This window comes from Ctenopharyngodon idella, chromosome 11 (assembly GCF_019924925.1).
Source record: "Ctenopharyngodon idella isolate HZGC_01 chromosome 11, HZGC01, whole genome shotgun sequence".
In the NCBI taxonomy this organism is placed as follows: Eukaryota; Metazoa; Chordata; class Actinopteri; order Cypriniformes; family Xenocyprididae; genus Ctenopharyngodon; species Ctenopharyngodon idella.
Window position 1 is genome coordinate 21,958,917 of NC_067230.1, and position 15,991 is coordinate 21,974,907.

The 15,991-nt window shown below is 37.0% G+C and overlaps 1 protein-coding gene across 2 annotated transcripts in view; it reads right to left on the reverse strand.

Moving 5' to 3' along the window:
• Positions 1-15,991, reverse strand: part of LOC127522103 (constitutive coactivator of PPAR-gamma-like protein 1) — a 19,622-nt gene continuing 3,631 nt past the window's right edge. Inside the window, exons 2-17 of one of the 2 annotated variants that reach the window (XM_051911694.1) lie at positions 15,512-15,758; positions 14,172-14,254; positions 12,616-12,744; positions 12,232-12,322; positions 10,573-10,637; positions 10,228-10,484; positions 9,585-9,669; positions 9,246-9,467; positions 8,986-9,157; positions 7,772-8,021; positions 7,477-7,591; positions 6,182-6,391; positions 3,982-4,171; positions 2,752-2,893; positions 2,359-2,437; positions 1-1,895 (exon numbers count right to left, since the gene is read on the reverse strand). In XM_051911694.1, the coding sequence (XP_051767654.1) occupies positions 1,590-1,895; positions 2,359-2,437; positions 2,752-2,893; positions 3,982-4,171; positions 6,182-6,391; positions 7,477-7,591; positions 7,772-8,021; positions 8,986-9,157; positions 9,246-9,467; positions 9,585-9,669; positions 10,228-10,484; positions 10,573-10,637; positions 12,232-12,322; positions 12,616-12,744; positions 14,172-14,254; positions 15,512-15,758 (2,643 nt within the window). In that variant the 3' untranslated portion in view covers positions 1-1,589. Of the gene's footprint in view, positions 1,896-2,358; positions 2,438-2,751; positions 2,894-3,981; positions 4,172-6,181; positions 6,392-7,476; positions 7,592-7,771; positions 8,022-8,985; positions 9,158-9,245; positions 9,468-9,584; positions 9,670-10,227; positions 10,485-10,572; positions 10,638-12,231; positions 12,323-12,615; positions 12,745-14,171; positions 14,255-15,511; positions 15,759-15,991 lie in introns of those variants that run through there. The other variant, XR_007932525.1, reaches the window with a different exon arrangement.

The window sequence follows — 15,991 nt, forward strand, 5'->3', positions numbered from 1 at the left end:
TTATTCTAAAAGAATAAAGACTTTTATTAAGCATTGTAAGTTGCATTCAATTTCCTTCAAGTACATCACACCACAATCCATCAACAATCACTCAAACCCAACAGTAGTTCATTCTTTTACAATCCATGAGTTAGGAAGAAACTCCGATCAACTTACATCAAGGTAACCTACTTAGACTTGCGGCAGGGGACTGAGGGGAATACACCATATTTCTGATCACTAATGTGCAATGAAAAGCATCAGGAGGATTAGATGGAGAAGTAATGATTCTCGTTTAGAAGTACGTTTATAAGTTCTGAAAACACTAAAGTAAACATCAAAATGATTACAAGTGTACTTGTTTAGGCTAAACTCTCAAATGGGAGGGTCGAATGTTTCGCAAAACTTGTTCCGAGCTAAGAAAAGGGGGAAGAATTTAAGATCAAAGCCATTTTTTTTTTCCAAAGATTTTGTTTTTTCAGAGATGGTATGCTAGTATGAATGCGAAAAACAGCAACAGAGAACAATAATGTATACAGTGATGAGTACACCAGGATTAACAATATTTAACGTGGCTAGATAATGTTGGAGTAAATACAACAGAGGTCAATAAATCACAAAAATAATCAACTTAGGGTTAGCGCAAATCAGTTACTGACTAACAGTTAACACCTTTTATAGGACTATTACTGATTATCAGCCTTTTTAAATTTTGCAGATGGGCACGGTATTTGTAATGAAGGAAGAAATAGGACAACATGCATTATAACTACACACCTTTTTTTCTTTTAATTGTGAGCCATGCAGAAAGTTTAGCTGAGACAGTTGTACTAATGTGCTACGTTTGATTCAAGAAACCACATTGATCGCTGATCACTGATGCATGGCATTTTCTGACACGGAAAGAGACATTGGTGTTTTTTCAAGAGCTCATTTGCAACTCGTGAGATTTTTCTAACCATTTCTTGACATATTACCTATAACCGCTAATGTATGACATTGAAATCATCAGAACTTAAGATGCAGTAGTAATACTAATTACTCAATGTCAAAACAACCGCACATTTGAAACACGAGTAAACTCACAGTGGTGACACGTGAGAAATGCGTTGTTGGTTTTCTCTTTTTCAAATCGTGAGTTTTAGGTTCTCAAACAATAAAAAAGCATTTACCGTGACAATACGAACTCAATTACAATGGCAAATATATATATGGTACTTGAATCTCAACTTACTAAAACTAAAAGACTGGCAAATGAAATAAAATCAGTATTTCGGTTTCTGCATTTCATCAAGAAAGTAAAATAATTTCATGTAACCAGTTTTAAAACACGTAATATCATTGATGAGGGAGAACACCGTCTTTCATCGTTAAACTGGTAAGATTCTCTATTTATTGACTTGTATATCTATGTTTTACTGAGAGGTATCCTCATCATTACTTGTGGCTTTAACTCGCTGACATCGAAGAGGGATTTCAAAAATTCGTAAGTCCTCATTTATCGCTTTCGGAGAGGAAAAAATGTACACCAACTGTAGGCCTTCCATCCTTCCAGATATTCCTTAACACTTAACCTTCCATCAACCTTCACCCTCTCTATAAAAATAGGTTTACTCTTCTGCTTGTAAGACAGTGGCGCCCAGAGCTTCATCTCTGAGGCCCTCACCGTCTTCATTTAGTGCATTTAAATGAGGATTAGTATTGCACATTTTAGATTCGTTGCTAAAGGCACTTTCAGGTTGGTTTGGAGCCCTGCTTTCCCCTTCGTTTCCATTGAGCTGGTCTTCCTCTTTACCCTCCACCAAGCCGTTCTCTGCTGCATCTTCTGAGGGCAGATGTGGTGTTTTGGTCGCCAACTTGGGCTTTTTTCTGTCTTTTAACACGTCATTGGTTGAGGCAGCATAAACAGGCTTGCTCTGTTAAAATTAATTTTACACCATTTTTTAACGTCAATGTCCATCAATCATCCAATCAGTGTAAAAATTTAGAATAAAAAAAAAAATCACTGATTTTTTATTTTTTTAACCACACACTGCATTTAAATAATTTAATGATATGTCCCAGGACATGTCATGGAATTGATGCACTACCATTGAAAATTTTGTGGTTGATTAGTAAGATTTTTTTTTTAATGTTTTTGAAAGAAGTCTCTTATGCTCACCAAGGCTGAATTAATTTGATCAAAAATAAAGTAATATTATGAAATATTACATTTTAAAAAATTTTATCCATTTCATTATATTTTAAAATGTAATTTATTCCCGTGATGGCAAAGCTGAATTTTCAGCATCATTACTGTATATTATATGCAGATTTGGTTCTCAGTGTATATATTCTTGCTGTTTTAAAATCTAGAAACATTATGAATATAACATTCACCTGGTATGATCTACTGTAGTATTTGGTTCCTCGACCAAAGGTCCTTATAACAGGAGTAGAAATCACACCTCTTGGACGACTGTTCAAAGAAAGGGAATATGTTTGTTTGTTATTTTATATACATATATACACACACACACACACACACACATACAGTATATACACAATATTTAAATGCAGATATTTCTGCAACAGAGACAAATACAAACCGTGAATAAGCAAGTCAATTCAAAATAAACAGTACAGACAAGAAAAATTTACTAACGGTACATATAAATGTATTTTTGGAATGATACAAGAGTACAGAAATACAAACATTAGAATTGTATAATTTATTTAAAAACAAGCAGTACTACAGTACTAAAGAAAAATTACAGAATATTTCATGCTTACCCTCTGGTTGGTCCACCAACTGACACCACCTGTATGGGAAACGATGCTCTTCCTCTTCCACGACGACTACCGGCCCATTGACCCACCACAGTGCCTGCAATCTCAAGCTTACCACCTTGTGAGGGGATGGCTTGAAGGCCAACTTGAGAGGAATGAAATGAACAACGTAACTTTAAAAACTCTGAAGAAACTGCATCCTTAAAAGATTAAATCAAACTGTTTAGCTTTTTCAGCTATATGTGTTTATAACAGCGATGTACTTTGAGTCACAGATCTTTGCAAAGAATCGGTTGACCAAGTTCATAAAACCAATCTTGAGCTTTTCACACTTTACATATTCAACCCTGGGTCATTCTAAACCCTGGGGTAAACGGAATCCTGGGTTATATTGTTTCGCACTTCTCATAATTTACCTGGGTTAACAATTAATCCTGGGTATTCATACACTGATGTTTCACATTGTACATTCCTAAACCCTGGGCTAATGTTCTTATTTGCACATTTGCAATTTCAGTGTCATTGATTGGACGACTTGCAACACCTCACTTGTCAAGGCTGTGGCATTGCGCATCCTCATATTATATATTGCGGATGACAGCTATCAAGTTTGACTTTTCTGACTATTAAAGGTAAGAATGAAACTGTCTCTTCTTCACTCCTATTGACACGTTTTACGTCAGCATTTAACATTTTTCCTATCAAACACTGAAACTACTGTTTATACAATGCGCAGTGTTTCCGTGACTGTACAAGGCAAGTAAATATAAGGAACGCAATTGGTTGTTTATTGCTAAGCATATAATCATAAGCCATAACATTCTAACACAGTTTTGTTTCACACTATATTCGTTTGGCACCAAATTGCAGGGTTAACAGCACAAAAGTGGTGTTAACCCTGTTCCAGAGCAGGGTTTCATAACCCCGGGTGAAAAACGTTGCTAAGCCTGCTTCTAAGTTACAAGTGTGAAATGTTTCACTACTCAGGGTTTTAAAGTGGGGTTTGTAACTACGATAACCCAGGGTTAAGCGCCGTGTGAAAAGCCTTTCGGTGATTTGTTCCTCAGTTTTACTGCCCAGTAATAAACATAACTTGCATTGTATTATCAAGTTGCTACTAAATGAACAATGTGTGTTCACACATTTCACATCTAAGCTAAATAAACAATTACTAATAAAAAGGTGTTTGGTATGTTATGAATGTGTACCAACCAGTCTAACAATCATTCTTACCAGGCATGCCCCTGCCTCTACCCTGCATTGGGGGCAGAGGAGGTGGAGGGTAGAAGGTGCTGTTGTGAGGGTAGAAAGGCATTCCGTGTGGAGGTGGAGGGGGGAATGCGAGGGGCTGGGGTGGACGAGAGAAGTTCAGACCCTCCAGGATACTCTGACGCATTTTCTCTACCTTGGCAACTAGTTCTGTCTGGAGACAACAAGCGGACACATGTATATTTTAGACTGACTATACCTCTGGATTGCAATTACAGACTTACAATTTCATCCTTACATTATAGAAAAAAAAAAAAACAATGTGAAATTAGCTTTCACCTTGAAAGATTACTTTAACTGTACATCAGATTACACCTTCAATTCGATGGATTAATGATTAACAATTTAGTAAATATTACAGTATATACTGTGCAAAGCCATAAAATACAGCGAGCAACAAAACTATAAATTAAAGTGCACTACAGAGTGCAAGCTCACAAACGGTGTTTCAGCTCCAAAAACATCTTTGTTACACATTTAAAAATAGAGAAAGGTATATTTGTTATTTGTAAATAATTTATATCTCAGTTATTATAGATTTGGTTTGGGTTCAGCATTTGCAAATATAGAATGTGTGAGAGCACCTCTGACTGATGTCTTTTAATATATAATATGCTTAATATAATTTTATTGCATTTTATATACACACTACTATTCAAAAGTTTGGGGTCAGTAAGATTTAAACAAAAAAAAAAAAAACTGAAAGAAATATCTTATGCTCACCACTCCTGCATTTATTTGATAAAAGAAAAATAGTTAAAAACTGTAATATTGTGAAATATTATTTCAATTTAAAGGGTTAGTTCACCCAAAAATGAAAATTCTGTCATCAATTACTCACCCTCATGCCGTTCCACACCCGTAAGACCTTCGTTAATCTTCGGAACGCAAATTGAGATATTTTTGTTGAAATGCGATGGCTCAGTGAGGCCTACATAGGGAGCAATGACATTTCCTCTCTCAAGATCCATAAAGGTACTAAAAACATATTTAAATCAGTTCATGTGAGTACAGTGGTTCAATATTAATATTATAAAGCGACGAGAATATTTTTGGTGCGCCAAGAAAAAACAAAATAACGAATTATTTAGTGATGGCCGATTTCAAAACACTGCTTCAGGAAGCTTCGGAGCGTTATGAATCGGCGTGTCGAATCCGCAGTTCGGAGCACCAAAGTCACGTGATTTCAGCAGTTTGGCGGTTTGACACGCGATCCGAATCATGATTCGACACGCCGATTCATAACGCTCCGAATCTTCCTGAAGCAGTGTTTTGAAATCGGCCATCACTAAATAAGTCGTTATTTTGTTTGTTTTGGCGCACCAAAAATATTCTCGTCGCTTTATAATATTAATATTGAGCCACTGTACTCACATGAACTTATTTAAATATGTTTTTAGTACCTTTATGGATCTTGAGAGAGGAAATGTCATTGCTCCCTATGTAGGCCTCAAGGAACCATCGGATTTAAACAAAAATATCTTAATTTGTGTTCCGAAGATCAACGAAGGTCTTACGGGTGTAAAACGGCACGAAGGTGAGTAATAAATGACAGAATTTTCATTTTTGGGTGAACTAACCCTTTAAAATAACAATTTACCATTTCAATATATTTTAAAATCTAATTTATTTTCAGGATTCTTTGATGAATAGAAATTCATTTGAAAAAGAAATTTCTATTTAATGTGTATTCGCTAAATGTAAAAATATTAATTTCATAAAAAAAAAAAATTATTACTGACTTTAAACATTTGAGCAGTGTGTGTGTGTGTGTGTAAAAAAAAAAAAAAAAAAAACTTCTCCCTTAAACTAAATGTGTTGACTACAAAAAAAAAAAAAAAAAAAAAAAAAAAAAAAAAAATGTGTCACAGTCCTAGTTGAATTTCTTCTGTTACCCAAGGCTGTTTATTTGCAGCCTCAGCTATTGATTTAGTATCAATAATGAAGTACCAGAGGCTGGTTGTGTATCGAAGCCCAAATTGTTTCAATCTATCCCTAGCATACAGTTCTATCATCAATCTTTTCTGCTGTAATACTTCAATCCGGTGTGTCAGTTTAAGGTCAGTGTTAAATCATTATATCTGTAAATCTTGTGAGGTTGAACCTTTCATGCATGTTTAAAAAAAAAAAAAAAAAAAAAAAAAAATGCCAATGCCAATTATACCTGACCATCGCAGAGGTCAATGAGTTGGGCCTTGTCTCTGTTGGCCCGGATGAGTTTACTCTGTAGCAGCTTGCCGTCAAAGTACATCCACGGACAGCAGTGTTCCCAGGGAATGGGCTGCCCGCACACGTCATTGGCAAACAGCGCCATATCCACTCCACTCATAAAAAGAGCAGCCACCTGAACGCCGCGTGGATCCAGGTTATCAATCTGGAGGCGACAGATGCAGTGACAGTCAAACAAAGCTCTTAAGGTGAAATAACCACCCAGCAGATTACAACCTCCTCTCCCTTCAGCCAAAGCACAAAGCAAGCATGAACAAATCATAGTCTATCCATACAAGGACACTAATGCACAAACCACACCAGCCAAATCACGAACAGCCATCGAAAGCAACCAGCAAGAGCAGCAGCGAAGCAAAAAGCGCGTATGGACCGACAGAACTGACAGACATGGACAGACACAACACAGCACAGCAAGTGTGGATGGTTCACGTGTTTTTATGAGCTCACAGCAACGCAAACTGAAATGAGCAAGAAAAAAAAGCAGCTCAGCTAGGCAAGTAAACCATCTACACAAAAAGACCACATTCCTAGCACTCAAGTTGCTCAAATGCCATGTCTTTTTTCCCGCAAAACCGACTATCAGATGAAAACATGCTTTTACAAATCATTAAGGCCAATCAGCCTGGCAAGCGTTCTTACAAAATAAGAAGTGTCCAGAAAAATACTTAAAACCTCACTTTTTGAAACGCAAGTGGCTAGTTGCTTTAAATACCTTAACACGTAAAAATATCATGCTATTAAATAAACTGGAAAACCGGAGCCGGTTCATAACCAAATCTGAATGTGAAACACAAGCTTTAAAAGAAATTAATTCATTAATCTATGAACTCTTCAACAATCATTAAAAGCTATCATCACAATAATGAATAATTTCGTGGGCAAAAAAATAATTTGTGAATATTTTGTACTTTCATTTTTGGATGCCAAACAAATCATTCAGGTATACATTTAAAAAAAAAAAAAAAAAAAAAATCATACTCTGCACAAATAGCTTTATGTACAAACAACTGTCTGCGGATGTTTGTATGGCAAAATGTATCAAAACTTTTTTTTTAGGAGATAACAAATTCGTCATTAGGCTCAGTGCAAATAGTTTGCGCACAAAAATTTTTGTGAATATTTTTCTTCCATGTCGTTTAGTTGCATATGCCTTGATATGAACAGGCCTTTAATGTGGGTTTGTGGGTATTCTCTGGACGCTCCTCATGCAACATTCTCCACATAAATCACCTTCAGGTCCTGCAGCTGGTCAGGCTCATAAAGTTTAGGAGAAAGTGCTTGAGCTAGGAAAGCGTCAAGTTCGTTACGACGCAAAATTCTTACTCCTGGCCATTGTAACATAAACCTGAATTAAAACACAAAGGAGTGAAATATTACAAATAAACAAGAGCTGATACTGAAGGCCCTTACTGCAATGGTTTAAGCCATTTGTAATCCGTGGGAAAGCATTTAACACAGTATCCTACCATTTTTTTTTTATGTCTTTCCAAGACTTTAGAAATGGAAACTGTGTTTAGATGCTTACCGTAGTACACAACAGAGCACCATGAGAGGTGTGGGGACATTGGCAGGGTTCAGCATAGCTGGAGTGTCCGACCTCATGCAGGCCAAGAAAGCCCTCATCCTCCGGTTCTTGTCCTCCACTGCCTTGCCCAGCCAGAGTTTCTTCAGGTTTGGGCAGGTCCACTCCCGGAAGGGAAGAGCTTCCACTAGTTCAGGGGTGTGTGGCGATTTGCCTTTGTAAGCAGCCCATTCTTTTATTATCACTGTTGGATCTACAATGTCACAAGACAAACACACTGTTTAGTCTGCAGACATGACTAAACAAGAACTAATTGGATTACCTTGATGTTTGACAACATAAGACATTTAAAGACCACTCCTTCGTCAAAAAATATTGAGTGTAAACAAATAAATTTGATATTTTAACATAAATATTTATAGGAAGCTATCCAAATATTATCTTATTGGTGGATCATGGGTAATGCAGTTTTTTTCACTGTGAATTTAGCTATTTATTTTTTCCTAGTTCTATGGAAGCATATATTGTTAATCCCAGAGTTCACTGTAGATCTGCCTTGACAGTAATTTCTCTAATCGAATAAATTAATGGAATGTTTACTTCTGAAAGATGGAGTATTCCTGTTCTATTTTCATATCTTGTATTCCAATTTCCACTAAGAGGAAAAAAGACATCAACATTACCAGAGCTGATGTTAGTTCTTGAATGATGCTAATTATTGAAATTAATTTGCCTAGATACGATAACAATAACAAGCTAATGTCACTCAAGTGCACTCTGTGAGTAATTAAATCAGCCATCAACAGGCCCCCGTAGAGAATTTAGGCAATAAGAGCAGGGTTGGGAACTGAGAACCAATGATTTCAAGTATGTCTGAATACCGGAAAGCTGGAACAATTAATTTTTCCTAATTTTCAATACACTTTTTTTAAATTTTAATTAACAATTGAGGAGATTCGAAAAACAGAAGCAGAATTTTGAACTGATTTAGGGAAAAAAAAAAAAAATTTGAAATTTAGAAAAGTCTACATTTGTAAATCTGCCAAAGCTTACCAAATTTCGATGGTTCTTAAAAAAACATGTAAAACTGTTATTGTTACATCGATTTTGATCAAATAAAATAAAAATTATTTTGGAACCACAGACAATTTTTTCAGTTTTCCTTATTAATCATACTTCTGACTGTTGCAATTTAGATGTTTAGTTCTATTACTCACAATCTGGGAGGCGATTTCTCCTCATGGCAAGTCTCTCTGCCTTCTTTTTGGCCTCGGCCAGGCTGAAGAGCACCCCGTAAACATATTGACGGATTGGCCGGTACAGTTGCACCGCAGAGGGCAGGTCTTTGTTAGCTTCATCCTCAATGGTGACAGATAACTTTATCTCACCCTGCAAAAAAACAACCATCAAACACTGTCAATCGTAACAGTTTAACAAGGAATAGTTACAGGTGAGATGCTAATAACTAAAAGTTAACCTTGGTAAGAACATGGTAGATGTACGGGTACATGAGGCCCTTTTTGTGTCTGTGCTCAGCGACTCGTAGCACCTCTGGTGCCACCATTGGTAAAGGGGGAGTGGTAATATCCATGTGATTTCTTGTTGGCATCGAAAGGAGGGATGGAATCTGGGCATTGACCCCTACGTGACCTCTGCCCACCAGGCCTTGGTTTACAGGGGAGGTCACAGAGGGATCAGACTGAAAGAGAAATCAAAGAATTCACAAAATGGATATAAAATTATTGTTTCAAGATTATCTATTATCTTTTAACAAAGATATAATCTTTTGACATATAAAGCTAAAAAGTAGACCTACTTTATTTTGGTCCCCATGGTCTCCTTCTGGGATGTTGTCCATCTGGTTTCTCTGTTTGTCCCATCCCTTATGGTCACTTACATGGCTACATTTGAGAATGAAAGGATGCACCGATATTAAAATTTTAATACCAATAAGCCGATATATACATTTAATGTTATGCCTGGTAAATTAACAGCCAATATTAAAATTCTACACTATTTTGTCTAAATAAATTCAAATTAAAACACAAAAAATTTAAATCAATCGTATAACACTACTAATGAACTTAGGCATCACAACCTTATAATGTATAGTACAAAAATGGACATTAATTTTGTAATTGCCATATATTCTGTTCTTAAATTATTAGTGTTGTTATAAGGCTTACGTTTAAGTGAGAATTTAAAAAATTTGGGGCAATGAACATATGCTTTTTTCCCCCTTTTACTGGTAAAATATCCAATATCAACCATATACATAAAAAAAAAAAATAAACCATAAAAAGTAATATCATCTGATACAGTTTCCATAGCAGAAATAATGCAAGCAAGCATCAAAACAGTAGCTTTACCCACAAAACTGTCTGTACCATCAAAACCTGGGTAAACCATTTTCGAAAGACACATTCCCCACATACATTCCCTTGTTCTCGGTTACTCACTTGGCAGTGGAGCCCATGTTTTCCTCGTTCTCTGAGGACGAGGATGTGGACGACGTGGTGAGGAAGGCTGGGTCTGTGTGGTTGGAGTTGCCGCCGTGAGCCGGGTTGATGGGGGACAACCTCTCATAGAGCGGCGTGTGCTCCTTTCCGTCACTAGGAATGTTGCTGTAGCTGTTTTGTTCTAGGAGCCCTTTACCCGATGGGTCCGCCTCATGGACAGGCTCGGCCAACGGTGGGCCGGAATAGCCATGCTGGACCTAGGAGAATGAACAGAAACATGTATTTGTTTCTGATGAGTGAGCGCAAGTCATTCAGGATGGACCATAATGGTGAAATGGTTCTCACCCCAGGTTTGCCTGGAATGTTAAGCATCTGCGGTGCTGCTGGCACTCCCATCTGATTTGGTCTGACTGCAGGCATACAAATGTTAAAAAAAAAAAAAAAAAAAAAAAAAAAGTCTAGTTCAATCTCTAGAGAAAAACCTGAAAAAAGTAGAGGAGCATGGAAATAAAAACAGCCATACAGAGAAAAGACTAAAATTTTCTAACTGAGATTCTTGTTATACCGCACATCCACCCACCATAGAAACTGACCTTGATGCATTCAAAATGTGTGTAGGCACAGATGTATTGAGGTTTATGAAATGCAGCTCTTGCGGTCATACCCATACCATTCTCTGCAAGTTTGTTTCCACCACAGGAAAAAAAAAGGTAATCGTGACTTTAAAAACCACACAACTCTGACATTTTTAGTCAAATTATAAACTCATAATTGCAAGTTTACATCTCGCAAATCGAATTTTTACCTCAGAATTGAGAATTTACATTTCGCAATTGACCGTTCACAAAGACCCGCCCCCTTTAGTTACTGTTGCTATGTCCGACAAGCCATGCCGATCTCACGCCACACATCATGTTCTCACTCAGTGAAAAATACATCATGGAGCAAAGACGACACTGACGACGATTTTTCAAGTTCAAGTCCACCTACGTTAATCTGCTAACTCCCCTGACTGCTTTGTCGGACAAAATGGCGGATTCGGCGTTATGACTGGATAGATCGCCTGTCAATCAGACTCCTGGCGAAGGGTCAATTCTGACTTTTTTTCCAGAATTGCGAGAAAAAAGTCAGAATTGTTTTATTCCACCTTAGGAATAAAAAATAAAAATGGTAATTGTGACTTTTTATCCCACAATTATGACCTTTTAATGCCGAGTTAACGTCTCACAATTTAAAGTTATAAACTTGTAATTGCGAGTTTACATCTTGCAATTGACTTTTTTGCTTTGAAATCTGAGTTAGCATGTCACAAAAAATGTTCCCCTTAGAAGTTTATATCTCTCGATTCCAAAACATTTTTTATATAAAAAAATAAATAAAAAAAAAGTCAGAATAGCGAGATAAGCCGCAATTACCTTTTTATTTTTTATTCACTGGCAGAAATAAGCTTCCATAACATTGACAACATCAGAACATTTAAAATCATGCAAAAAGTCGACCTGTCTGAATTCTGAAAAGACTATTAATAATTCTACAAGACAATCCCTCTAATTTGTCAAACATGCTTTAACTAATTGGAAGATGTCGAATCGAATTCTCCTCTCATCTCATAACTATTCAATTGACACCATCTCAATGGACCTGTTGAAAGTTTTCAGGCGAGCAAAGGAGAGTTTTTCCAGACTAGCAGCTCTCTTTGCGAGAGTCCTTTCTAAAGAAGCCTATTTGCATGCACAGGGCAGAGCAGCCATTCCAAGAGCACACAAGGTCCGAGGCAAGTGGGAAAATTTCTCACATTACTGTGAGGGCTGAGGGCGAGAGAGATGGTTAAGAAAGAGACAGAGTGTGCCTCTTAAACCTGGCCTCAAACACAGACAGGAAAACACAGCACCAGGCAAGCATTAGTAGACATGTCCTGCTCCAAGAATTTAACAAGCCCGAACCAACAGGAACAGAGATGCCATTCTGTTAGAGATGGAAAATCAAAAATATGGACAATCTTACCTAAATAGGGAGGGAAGTAAGGGGGCTTGCTGGCGGTGGCGTAATACTCCACTGCTTTTTTGAAACGGACAACTTTGTCATCGGTTCTGGACTAGAATGCAAAGCCACAGAATTAACACACATTGTCCATAATTCTTTGTGGTTAAAGGCACCCAAAAATGAAAATGTTCAACATGTAGTTCTAAACCTGGTCAGCTTTCTGTGGCACACAAAATACATTTTGAAAAAATATACAAAAGTCAGTGGGGTCCAATTTGTTGTTTTGGACCACATTGACTTTCACTGCATGAACAAAAACTTTATTTTATATTTTAATCAATTGTGCAGTCCTACATAATTTTCGTTTTTGAGTGAACTATCATTTTAAAAGGTGTGTTAGCTTACCTGAGAGTGCTTGAATATGTCTTTAGTGATTGCGTCCAGGTCATGGACATCTTGTAGGTTGCGGACATAGTCTGCCACGGCTCTTATGACGACATCACATGGAGGAAGAACGAGTTGGTGCGCGCGGACCTGGGTCAGAGAAAACAACCCATCACACCCCCAGCAAAAGCTCCTTCTGCTTAAAATGTGATGGGCGTCATAGGAGTACATATCTGACTGGGTACAATCCGATACGTGTACAAACACACAGATATTAGGTTAAGTGACAATGGAAATCATAAACTGCTAAAAAAAAAAAAAAAAAAAAAAAAAGGCCTATTTTTACAATAATCACCAAGTGATTACTAAATATAGAGCCAAACACAGAAACGTGCAAACATGAGCCGAGAATGATAGCGCCAAAAAGTGACGAAGCACGCACGGATCTCCAAGTCAGGTAAAGTCAAGTAAAGCCCACTCTATTCTAGCTCATGGTGAATCAATAAAGCCATCTGTCAAGCAAGAGCCACACAGAGAGAAGATAACAGAAGGCTACGCATGAAGCTATTTCTCAGCTTAACTCTTTCCTTTATAGTCGTAGTAGTTGATTTGCCTGGGCGAGATTCAAAGACTGAGTATTTAAACCTAAAGGGTACACACATTGAGGACAATGCTGAAGTGATTTTGCATGGTCCTGATAAGTTATTTTCCAGACCTCATTTCAATCTGGTTGTCAAGGAAACTGGTCACAGTGGCTTGTAACTGGGGGAATCTAATAAAAACTTAAGTCTTATTTTTGCAACGTTTAAGCATTTATTAGTCGATATAACAACCTGAAATATTTGAACTGTTATCCACAACACATTTACTTACATTATGTAACGTATTTGCAAGTAAAACAGGACATTCAACGGGAACACCAGAATGTAGCCAGACTGAATGCATGTTTGCTCAAAATTTTCTTAAACAGCTATTTGGCTATAAAGTGTTAAGTATGAATGAACACAGCTGAATGACAAGTGAAAAATATACACAAACACACACACACAGGCCAAAAAGTCGCTGTTTGGGTTTAAATGACTGGATCATTATGCAGTGATTATTATGTTTCTAACATATGTTTGGCAACACTTCTTCTAACCCTAATTGATGGAGTGTGTAACTTTTCATTTCTTAAACAACAATGTAGGAAGACACATCATGGCCATATTCCAGGATGACAATGTCAAGATTCATCAGGCTCAAACTGTGAAAGAATGGTTGGGAGGAAGCATGAAGAATCATTTTCACACATGAATTGGCACCTCTGAGTCCAGACATTAAATTAATTGAAAGTCTTTGGGACGTGCTGGAGTAGACTTTACAGAGTGCTCACCTCTTGCATTGTCAATACAAGATCTTGACCAAAAAATTGATGCACCTCTTGATGGAAATAAATGTTGTGATGTTATTTACATAATAATCATCACTGCAGTAATGATCCAATCATAGACTCTTAAGCATTTGCCTATTTATATATATGCAGAGACCAAGGCAAAATAAAAAAAATTAATTGTTTTTTTAATAAGTGGCTTTACCTTCAAGGATGCTAAGGGGTGCTCAGGACCAAGTAAACTCCAGTGAAAGGCAGCCAAGTCTTCATCAGGCAGTATGTGATTACCTTCAAAAACAGCATTTAGTTATTTAATCATGTATTGCAGAAGTATTAACATTTTACACTTTTTTATTGCAGCTGTAAAACATTTTTCAGCCATGAAGTTGAATGATTTGTGACAATATTAATAACCTTTGAGCAATTATTTCTACGTCTTTTTAAAAAAAAAAAAAAAAAAAATAGAAAAAGAAAAGCATTTATTTGAAATAGAAATCTTTTGTAACATTATAAATGTCTTTACTATCACCTTTGATTAATTTAACGCATTCTTGCTGAATAAAACTTTTTTTAAATGCCTCTATTATGATATTTTCAAGGTCCATAATTTTGGATGTCTCCCTCAATAGGTTTACATACATCCAAGGTCAAAAAACACTTTAATTTCCCATAATATACATTGCACATTAACTCATCTCTCAGAGTCTGAAAACAGTTTGTTCGAAGATTCAGTATCACTAAACCCCTCCTGAGAGCACACTCTGCTCTGATTCGTCAGACAGCCCAGTCTGTTGCAATTGGTCTACCGCTTACAGCGTGTGTCGGAAACGAAACACCTATTACCAAATCTTAATTTCAGCTCCGGAGGCTTCCTCAGCGCTGGTATACAAAGTGATACGAACAGTAACGATGCCGTTGGTTTTTCTGTATCAATTACAGCGCATCTTCATCCTTTTAAAGTGCATGCAAAGTGGATTCGCAGTGCAGAAAACACATCTCGACAACATGAACCAAACTCTTCCAGGCCTCAGCTACAACTAGTGTTTGAGGGCAGGTAAAAGTAGACATTGTTCGCGGACAGCCAATGAAAGCCATAGGCTGGCATTATGCAAATGTGTTACATTGTTACGTAGGTATGTAACAGGAAGTGAAACTGGAATTGCTGACGACTTGTGTCGGCAGTTCAGAATCGATTCTTTCTTTAAAGAGGCAACAACTTTATTTTTTGTGCAATTTGATCTTTAAAACTTTGCAGACTTTTTTAGATTCACAAACAGCGATATTACACACTGCATGAAAGGTTATATTAAAAAAAAAAAAAGCATAATAGGTATACTTAAAAAAATATATAGTGACCCCAAACTTTGTACAAAGGTAATGCAGGACTTAATTTTATCCACGGGAATATCCTAGATGAAATAAATATTATAAAGACAAACCATTTTGTCTTTAGAAAAACATTCAGAATAAGACAAAGAACATGTATTAGGGTCAATATAGGTGTCATGTTGACTCAAAAACTGCTAGGCAATCCTACAAACCTACCTAAAAGTGAAGCAAAAATGACAAAACGATTTGGATTGAGATTTAGTTGCTTGGCAACTTCGTGCATCAGGTATTGGCTGGTGGTGAGGCTTTTGCCGTTGCGGCTGAGTTTGAGAGCATGGGCACTGAAGTAGCACGGGATGTTGCACAGGGCGTAATCAGAATCATAGGCAACTAAGCCATGGAACCCATTTTCCCTAAATAAGGCAATCACTTCCTGGTGATGATCCTCGATGGTCTGGACAACCTGAGTGAGGAAGCAAATAACAGGAAGGCTCATTAGAAGAATGAAAACAAATTTTACATTGATGAGACTGACTAGACTGCAGGGTTTCACAGATTTCCATGAAAGGATGTGTGGCACGTTTAGCCTAGGAAATGTTATTTCTAATTGCATCACATAATGTGATGCAATCGATTAGCACTATTTGAAAGAATCATTGATGAGATTATTCTGGGCTGTGATGTGAATTTTAAATC